The sequence below is a fragment of the Coregonus clupeaformis genome, chromosome 13, assembly GCF_020615455.1.
Source record: "Coregonus clupeaformis isolate EN_2021a chromosome 13, ASM2061545v1, whole genome shotgun sequence".
Lineage (NCBI taxonomy): Eukaryota > Metazoa > Chordata > Actinopteri > Salmoniformes > Salmonidae > Coregonus > Coregonus clupeaformis.
Window position 1 is genome coordinate 57,195,029 of NC_059204.1, and position 10,816 is coordinate 57,205,844.

At 44.6% G+C, this 10,816-nt stretch overlaps 1 protein-coding gene across 1 annotated transcript; it reads left to right on the forward strand.

The window, feature by feature from the left end:
* Positions 1-7,433: 7,433 nt before the first annotated feature.
* LOC121578993 (odorant receptor 131-2-like) lies at positions 7,434-8,405 on the forward strand. Its single transcript, XM_041893276.2, has one exon. The coding sequence runs from the start codon at positions 7,434-7,436 to the stop codon at positions 8,403-8,405; it is 972 nt and encodes a 323-aa protein (XP_041749210.2).
* Positions 8,406-10,816: the final 2,411 nt, after the last annotated feature.

The following is a 10,816-nucleotide window of genomic DNA, read 5'->3' on the forward strand; positions in this document are numbered from 1 at the left end:
CTCTCCCAATCCTCTTCTGGATCATCCAAATGCACTCTAGCAAACTTCAGACGGGCCTGGACATGTACTGGCTTAAGCAGGAGACACTTCTGGCACTGCAGGATTTGAGTCCCTGGCGGCGTAGTGTGTTACTGATGGTAGGCTTTGTTACTTTGGTCCCAGCTCTCTGCAGGTCATTCACTAGGTCCCCCCGTGTGGTTCTGGGATTTTTGCTCACCGTTCTTGTGATCATTTTGACCCCATGGGGTGAGATCTTGCGTGGAGCCCCAGATCGAGGGAGATTATCAGTGGTTTTGTATGTCTTCCATTTCTAATAATTGCTCCCACAGTTGATTTCTTCAAACCAAGCTGCTTACCTAATGCAGATTCAGTCTTCCCAGCCTGGTGCAGGTCCCTACAATTTTGTTTCTGGTGTCCTTTGACAGCTCTTTGGTCTGGCCATAGTGGAGTTTGGAGTGTGACTGTTTGAGGTTGTGGACAGGTGTCTTTTATACAGATAACAAGTTCAAACAGGTGCCATTAATACAGGTAACGAGTGGAGGACAGAGGAGCCTCTTAAAGAAGAAGTTACAGGTCTGTGAGAGCCAGAAATCTTGCTTGTTTGTAGGTGACCAAATACTTATTTTCCACCATAATTTGCAAATAAATTCATTAAAATTCCTACAATGTGATTTTCTGGATAAAAAATGCTCAATTTGTCTGTCATAGTTGACGTGTACCTATGATGAAAATTACAGGCCTCTCTCATATTTTTAAGTGGGAGAACTTGCACAATTGGTGGCTGACTAAATACTTTTTTCCCCCACTGTATATGTTATGTGGGTTGGCTGTGATGTCACTAGAGAGGTATGTGACCATCTGCTTCCGACTGAGACATGGCCACCTGCAGGAGGACAAATGTGGCCATCACTGTGATGTGGGTCTTGGGCTCTTTAAACTTTGTCATTGAAGTCTTTGTGTTTGTTACAGTTGAGTCTACACCTCCGACTGGGCACACACTGGTTGAATCAACGTTGTTTTCACCTCATTTAAATGAAATTACATTGAACCAATATGGAATAGATGTTGAATTGACCTCTGTGCCCAGTGGGCTGTTACTATGCAGATTTTCTGTATCAGGTACACTCTCTACATTTACATTTTAGTCATTTAGCAGACGCTCTTATCCAGAGCGACTTACAGTTAGTGAATACATATATATTTTTTTATACTGGCCCCCGTGGGAATCGAACCCACAACCCTGGCGTTGCAAACGCCATGCTCTATCAACTGAGCTACATCCCTGCCGGCCATTCCCTCCCCTACCCTGGACGACGCTGGGCCAATTGTGCGCCGCCCATTAGTCTCCCGGTCGCGGCCGGCTGCGACAGAGCCTGGATTCGAACCAGGATCTCTAGTGGCACAGCTAGTACTGCGATGCAGTGCCTACAGACAACATATTTATAGAGACCTAAACACAGCCTTCCCCATTTTGAACTTTGTGACAGTAGATGTCATCATTATTTAATATCTACATTGCCATCCTGGTCATAGCCAGGTCTGCCTCCTCTGACAAGACTTCAGCCAGTAAGGCCCACAAGACAGTGCTGCTACACCTGGTTCAGCTGGGCCTGTGTCTCTCCTCCACCCTCTTTAACACCATTACCACCATACATTTTCGTCATATAGCAGACGCTCTTATCCAGAGCGACTTACAAATTGGTGCAATCACCTTATGATAGCCAGTGTGACAACCACTTTACAGTATATCAATAAAAATAAAAATACATGTATTTCATATTCTTTTTTTTTGGGGGGGTGGTTTATCCTATTCCTTAAAGAGGTGGGGTTTCAAGTGTCTCCGGAAGGTGGTGAGTGACTCCGCTGTCCTGGTGTCGTGAGGGAGCTTGTTCCACCGTTGGGGTGCCAGAGCAGCAAACAGTTTTGACTGGGCTGAGCGGGAATTGTGCTTCCGCAGAGGTAGGGGAGCCAGCAGGCCAGAGGTGGATGAATGCAATACCCTCGTTTGGGTGTAGGGACTGATCAGAGCCTGAAGGTACGGAGGTGCCGTTCCCCTCACAGCTCCGTAGGCGAGCACCATGGTCTTGTAGCAGATGCGGGCTGCAACTGGAAGCCAGTGGAGTGTGCGGAGGAGCGGGGTGACGTGAGAGAACTTGGGAAGGTTGAACACCAGACGGGCTGCGGCATTCTGGATGAGTTGTAGGGGTTTAATGGCACAGGCAGGGAGCCCAGCCAACAGCGAGTTGCAGTAATCCAGACGGGAGATGACAAGTGCCTGGATTAGGACCTGTGCCGCTTCCTGTGTAAAGCAGGGTCGTACTCTCCGAATGTTGTAGAGCATGAACCTACAGGATCAGGTCACCATTTTGATGTTAGCGGAGAACGACAGGGTGTTGTCCAGGGTCACGCCAAGGTTCTTTGCACTCTCGGAGGAGGACACAACGGAGTTGTCAACCGTGATGGCGAGATGGCGAGATCATGGAGCGGGCAGTCCAAATACTATTTTACCTTCGGCTTTGGAAACTCAGTGGTGATTGTATCATGTGGTCCTCTGTAGCTCAGCTGGTAGAGCACGGCGCTTGTAACGCCAAGGTAGTGGGTTCGATCCCCGGGACCACCCATACACAAAAATGTATGCACGCATGACTGTAAGTCGCTTTGGATAAAAGCGTCTGCTAAATGGCATATTATATTATTATGATGTACTGAAAAGATACACAGAGCTGTGTATGTCTGTGCTTTTCAGTCACATGTACTTTGTGTGATTGTTTTCTAAGAAATAACAGAAAGATTCTGTTGGACTTACAGTATTTGGAAATCAGACATTGTGATAAAAAATCAAGCAACGTCATAAATATTTTCGTAAATGAGACTTGCTTTGACAGTAGAATGTAACGGTTACAGTGAAAGTTAACCTTGTGTTTGTGAAGTATATCTTAAAGCTCCCTCAAAACATGCAGTGGACTGTACTAAGATTCACACGCAGAAACATATCTGGATACAGTATTAGACACCAAGCCGAGGATTGCAGATGTGCACAGCATTAGTGATCAACTTGGGTTTCAAACCCATGACCTCTTGAACCTAGTTCACATCATATCATATAATCTTCAGTCTCTGTATGTGTAAACATTTTTTTTTTAAACATACTTTGTGCTACAGTTCCACACAAACCTGTCCCTTCCTATAAATCATCAATGATGACCTACATGCATGTATCTTATCCATGTCTCTACCATAACAATGTAAATGTAGCTGGCTGAGCATTCTTCACTTCTCTATTTCACCACCTGTACATATACAGTAGACAAGGTCTTTTATGGTTGTTTATTATTTGAATTTCGGATGCAAATCCACTTCCATAGCATTATATCGAAAGAGTTAAAGATGATACTGAGGATATTGTGCAGTGACCCTGATGTATGTGACAGAGGCCTATCTGCCATTTGTCTGTCTCTCTGGGCCCTAACAGAGGTCCACATCCACAGTGCCACAGAGGAGCTGTGGCTTCTAGTAAACACAGCAGACATTAATGATGTAAATATTGACTGAAAGCATTAATGATGGCATAAAGGATTAGAAGTTAAATCATCACATTAAATATTTATGTGTGTATTAATGAGGGGGCAGGGGAGAGGGTCAGAGGGGATGTTTCTGATCGGCACCCTGGAGCTCTGCTGCAATAGCAGCTCCCTACCTCCCTCCTCTCACAGCACACACAGACATACACCATGGCCTGCTGCAATACAGTATCTCATGTGGCATCACACTCTCATGATGAGGACTACAACTTCTTGAAGTTTAACCGGCTCAGGTGCGCCACACTTTCCCGACCTATCATAAGCTCCGGTGTTGACCTTTCACCTGGTCAGGTGCACCACACTGTTGTGACCATATACTATAGATGGAAAGAAGTCTCATCTTTGTATCTATGCCATTATGGGGTCTGAATTTCCTTCTTCTTTTGTGTTTGAAAAAAATGTAAAGCTAATATTGGTGATTTACCACTCCCTTCAGTGCTGGAGTCCTGAACCAAATCTTGTGTGTCATTCATTTATTGTGGCCACTAGATGGCGGGGATTTACAAACCATAACAACCTATAGGAATCCCCACCCAGATGACTACTTTAAAATGGTGGAAGCCCTCAATGGCAATGTCCATGCTAAAATTGTTTATTTCCAAGTTGAGTCTTCTATCTCTATGGTGGTGACCAATCAAACATGAAAGGTGCCTATGGTACATTTTGCCTATGATCAACCATGTGGAGTAAATCAAGTCCCTCTTGATAACCATTAGTACATACAGTATACAGTGGGGGGAAAAAGTATTTAGTCAGCCACCAATTGTGCAAGTTCTCCCACTTAAAAACATGAGAGAGGCCTGTAATTTTCATCATAGGTACACGTCAACTATGACAGACAAAATGAGAAAAAAAATTCCAGAAAAATCACATTGTAGGATTTTTATGAATTTATTTGCAAATTATGGTTGAAAATAAGTATTTGGTCAATAACAAAAGTTTCTCAATACTTTGTTATATACCCTTTGTTGGCAATGACACAGGTCAAACGTTTTCTGTAAGTCTTCACAAGGTTTTCACACACTGTTGCTGGTATTTTGGCCCATTCCTCCATGCAGATCTCCTCTAGAGCAGTGATGTTTTGGGGCTGTCGCTGGGCAACACGGACTTTCAACTCCCTCCAAAGATTTTCTATGGGGTTGAGATCTGGAGACTGGCTAGGCAACTCCAGGACCTTGAAATGCTTCTTACGAAGCCAGTCCTTCGTTGCCCGGGCGGTGTGTTTGGGATCATTGTCATGCTGAAAGACCCAGCCACGTTTCATCTTCAATGCCCTTGCTGATGGAAGGAGGTTTTCACTCAAAATCTCACGATACATGGCCCCATTCATTCTTTCCTTTACACGGATCAGTCGTCCTGGTCCCTTTGCAGAAAAACAGCCCCAAAACATGATGTTTCCACCCCCATGCTTCACAGTAGGTATGGTGTTCTTTGGATGCAACTTACCAAAAAGTTATATTTTGGTTTCATCTGACCATATGACATTCTCCCTATCCTCTTCTGGATCATGCAAATGCACTCTAGCAAACTTCAGACGGGGCTGGACATGTACTGGCTTAAGCAGGGGGACACGTCTGGCACTGCAGGATTTGAGTCCCTGGCGGCGTAGTGTGTTACTGATGGTAGGCTTTGTTACTTTGGTCCCAGCTCTCTGCAGGTCATTCACTAGGTCCCCCCGTGTGGTTCTGGGATTTTTGCTCACCGTTCTTGTGATCATTTTGACCCCACGGGGTGAGATCTTGCGTGGAGCCCCAGATCGAGGGAGATTATCAGTGGTCTTGTATGTTTTCCATTTCCTAATAATTGCTCCCACAGTTGATTTCTTCAAACCAAGCTGCTTACCTATTGCAGATTCAGTCTTCCCAGCCTGGTGCAGGTCTACAATTTTGTTTCTGGTGTCCTTTGACAGCTCTTTGGTCTTGGCCATAGTGGAGTTTGGAGTGTGACTGTTTGAGGTTGTGGACAGGTGTCTTTTATACTGATAACAAGTTCAAACAGGTGCCATTAATACAGGTATCGAGTGGAGGACAGAGGAGCCTCTTAAAGAAGAAGTTACAGGTCTGTGAGAGCCAGAAATCTTGCTTGTTTGTAGGTGACCAAATACTTATTTTCCACCATAATTTGCAAATAAATTCATTAAAAATCCTACAATGTGATTTTCTGGATTTTTTTTCCTCAATTTGTCTGTCATAGTTGACGTGTACCTATGATGAAAATTACAGGCCTCTCTCATCTTTTTAAGTGGGAGAACTTGGTGGCTGACTAAATACTTTTTTCCCCCACTGTATCACACCAGAAGACAGAAAGCATTACACTGAATAATAATAATAATAATATGCCATTTAGCAGACGCTTTTATCCAAAGCGACTTACAGTCATGCGTGCATACATTTTTGTGTATGGGTGGTCCCGGGGATCGAACCCACTACCTTGGCGTTACAAGCGCCATGCTCTACCAGCTGAGCTACATTGAGGATCAGGCAGATATCTCTGTTTGCAAGCCTGCCAACAAAAGTGAATAAATCACCCATTTCCATACAACAAGGCAGTCGCTTTACTCATCCATGCAAACTAGCACCAGGGGAGCTGATGATTAAGTAGTTTGAGTAATTATCTACGAATTCACACAATTCAGACAGAGGCTTTACAATTTGACCTCTGAGAATCTAAGTATTGTGTCTCATGCAGATAATACGTATTTGAATGAATAATGGTGTTCATTAAAATGAAGTTAAAATAGATAAAAGGAGTGATGATGAATGATTACTATGGTTAGAGGGGAACTCATAGATCCTCCACACAGTGGGCCTCTGCTGATGGTTACAGGAAAGGAGCATTTAATAAAAGACTGTAAAAGACTGTAAGAGATTGTCAAACAAACAAGCTGAACTATACATTTTACTAACCCAACCTTTAACTGCCCACTTCAATGGATTCATCAATAATTATTCTCCGTATTTTGAGACTTTTAACTGCTTGTCTTTGCCAGAACAGCAGCAGTGACCTTTGGCCCAGAGCTGAGGAGAGTGGTAGGGGAAGCCTGCTTTAGAAGTACAGGAGCAAACACACTGAGGGCGTTTAGATTTTCTGCCCATCTCTCCTCTCCTTAACTTCAGCACCTATTCAGTGTGTCCTTAGTGAAGTAGTAGTGAGCTCAACTCCCTTAACGCTGGAGTTATCTGGGGGTCATCAGTCATGTGTTTTTACTCATGGCCCAGTCTCTGGGTGCGTTGGGTGACGTCAACGTCAGCGAGTGACACTATAGTAGCTAACACATTAAAAGGGATGCACCTTTTAGACCTGAAGACGGGGACCTGGCATCTCAGAGAGAGACAGAGGCACAGTATCACTGGAAGCTGCAAGGTGAGGATACAGAGGGATTTAAATGATTTTGCATTGTCTAATGATTAATAACCTGTTTTCAATACACTTTTAACATGTTCTGTTCAATTTGGTTAATTTTAGTTGATTTTGATTTTACTAGCTTTTGCAATACATGTTTAGCTTTAAGTTGAATCAGATTAGTTCCTGAGACAAGGGACATGATCAGCAGATCATATTTCCACTCTATTGGCACCCTCCAGTGAGATTGGGCAGCATTGCAGTGTCACAGCTGGATATAAAGAACAACATTATCATCAGGTATAGATGCTTTTATTAGGGATTGAAAAGGCAGTTCAGGTCAACTCAATTTACCAATGACATGTTGTGCATTTTACGGTAAGCTGCATCTACAGTCAGCCTGAACATCACACAGATAACCTGAACATCAGTGTGAATTTGACTGTACATACTGTACAGTTTCAGCTCCCCTCCTCACCCTGGTTGTATCTTCCTCCAACAGGAGCCTAAATGGCCAACGTGTCTGGGTCTCTGAGTCTGACTCATGTGCAGCTGCAGGCCATGCGGCTGGCCATCCCAGAGGAGCGTATCTTCAAGATGTTCCTGGTGCTGGGGACCCTCGTGGTCTTTATCTACATCAACCTGGCCATGCTGTTCACCCTGTGGAGCAAACCCTCATTCCGCCACACCGCCCGCTACATCCTGTTTGCCCACATGCTGTACAATGACACCATCCACCTGACCATCGCCCTGGTTCTCTACGTGCTGAGGGTCTCCTACCTGTTTGTGGTCCGTGCTGCCTGTGCCTTCGTGGTGCTGCTGTCTTCCTGCACTTTCACCAATGCCCCCCTCAACTTGGCCGTTATGTCCCTGGAGAGGTACACGGCCGTCTGCTTCCCACTGCGGCACAGTGAGCTGGCCACGCCCGGGAGGACCCAGCTGGCCGTGGGGCTGGTGTGGGCGCTGGGTGTCATCGACGTGCTAATCGATGTGTGTGCTCTCTTCCTCACAGAGCCGTCCTTCTTCTTGTCACCTGCGCTGTGCACCCTCGAGCAACTGCAGACAGCTGGGTGGCAGCAGGAGAAGGGTGTGGCCCTGAATACACTGCTGTTTGTGACAGTAACGGCTGTGCTGGTCTACACCTACGTGGCCATCATGCTGGAGGCCCGGTCCGCCTCATCCTCTGAACCTGGGTCGGCACAACGGGCCATGCGTACCGTGCTGCTGCATGCGCTCCAGCTGGGCCTGTCCATCATGTCCTTCCTGTATGCGGTGCTGGAGGCCCTGCTGGCCCACCTGCCCCCAGCCATCTACACACAAATGCGCTTTATCAACTTCGTAGTGGTGCTGATCCTGCCGCGCTGCCTGAGCTCCCTCATCTATGGCCTGAGGGACAAGGCCTTCAGATCAGCCTTCAGACAACACTTCATCTGCTGCTCTGTTAGGAGGGTGGGGCCCCCACACAGATCCAGTAAACACTAACATTTAGTAACACATGCTTTTATCTTTCACTTGTTTTGAACCAGCATGAATGAATGAGGCCTAGATTCAATCTGGACTGTGGAAGATCAGCGTTATAGCACGCTTGACATTTTAAGGTCATTTCCGATTGAGCTGACATATGCAGCATTTACCGTGAATGCAGTCTCAGCGAATGCATTTAACATTGCCTTTAAATGTAAATTGCACTATAATGTGGATCTTCCGTGGTCCAGATTGAATCTAGCCCTGAATCTCTGTAAAATATATATTGTAAGGGTTTGTGTGAATGTGTGCATTTTGTGTTTCTCCCTCACATCATGACTGCTGGTCATTTCTGTCCAGAGAATGAAAGCAAGCTAAATCATAGAGGTTTACTTTTTTCTCTCCACAGAATGGACACAACCTTGTCAACCTTAATTGTCCCCCAATAATATTAATAAAAAGTTAATCAAGATAATGTCAGCATAATGTTAATACAGTGTTAAATGAAAGCTGTAGAATTACATTTCTGTCCATAGAGGGGACCTGTGCTTTGGCTGCTCTTACACTGGGGTCCAGGCCTGGTATAGTAAGTAATCAAGTTCATGTGTCTGTACAAATGTATTGCCTCTTATAATCAAAGATTACAGATATTTCATGGAGAAAGTGTCAGTGTGTTTTCATATGCAGTCAAATTCATTCAGTTTACCTGATCATCTCTTATTTGACATCAGTCAGATGCACCATATAATAGTCACCAAGCTGACACCGGCTCTAACAGAGTGCTGCAAGGTTTATGGGGATATAGAGGAAGTCACCGCAGTGAGTGACATTGTACATATTGAGCTTGTTAACACAAACAGAAAACACAAAGATGGAACATTTCTGGACATTAGGATTTGTCACTGCAACAGGGTCAGAAATTATAATATAATAATATAATATGCCATTTGTCAGAGTGGCGCAGTGGTCTAAGGCACTGCATTGCAGTGCTAGTTGTGCCACTAGAGATCCTGGTTCGAATCCATGCTCTGTCGTAGCCGGCCGCGACCGGGAGACCCATGGGGCGGCGCACAATTGGCCCAGCGTCGTCCAGGGTAGGGGAGGGAATGGCTGGCAGGGATGTAGCTCAGCTGGTAGAGCATGGCGTTTGCAACGCCAGGGTTGTGGGTTTCGATTCCCACGGGGGGTATAAACAAAAAAATAAAAATAATAATAATGTATGCACTCACTAACTGTAAGTCGCTCTGGATAAGAGCGTCTGCTAAATGACTAAAATGTAAATGTAAATTTAGCAGACGCTTTTATCCAAAGCGACTTACAGTCATGTGCGCATACATTTTTACGTATGGGTGGTCCCGGGGATTGAACCCATTACCCTGGTGTTACAAGCGCCATGCTCTACCAATTGAGCTACAGAGGAGTGAAGAAGCTCAGACAAGGAGAGGTTCAGACAAAATAAATGTTATTTTACACACGCTTTTGTTTCTCAAACTAACTGATACATGGAAATCACAGGAGGCTGCTGAGGGGAGGACGGCTCATAATAATGGTTGGAATGGAGCAAATGGAATGGCATCAAACAGGTGTTTGATGTATTTGATTCCATTCCACCTATTCCGCTCCAGCCATTACCAGGAGCCCGTCCTCCCCAATTAAGGTGCCACCAACCTCCTATGATGGAAATAGATGAACTACCCAGAAATGACATGCAAGCACACAGTGTGTATCTGCTGCCACCAAAGTGCCTTCGGAAAGTATTCAGACCCCTTGACTTTTTCCACATTTTGTGACGTTAAGCCTTATTCTAAAATGGATGAAAACTGTTTTTGCCCTCAGCAATCTACACACAATACCCCATAATGACAAAGCGAAAACAGGTTTTTAGAAATGTTTGCAAATGTATTAAAAATAAAAAACAGAAATACCTTATTTACATACAGTTGAAGTCGGAAGTTTACATACGCTTAGGTTGGAGTCATTACAACTTGTCTTTCAACCACTCCACACATTTCTTGTTAACAAACTATAGTTTTGGCAAGTCGGTTAGGACATTACTTTGTGCATGACACAAGTAATTTTCACAACAATTTTTTACAGACAGATTATTTCACTTATAATTCACTGTATCACAATTCCAGTGGGTCAGAAGTTTACAGTGCCATCCAGAAAATGATGTCATGGCTTTAGAAGCTTCTGATAGGCTAATTGACATAATTTGAGTCAATTGGAGGTGTACCTGTGGATGTATTTCAAGGCCTACCTTCAAACCCAGTGCCTCTTTGCTTGACATCATCGGAAAATGAAAAGAAAAAAGCCAAGACCTCAGAAAAAAATTGCAGACCTCCACAAGTCTGGTTCATCCTTGAGAGCAATTTCCAAACGCCTGAAGGTACCACGTTCATCGGTAGAAACAATAGTCCGCAAGTATA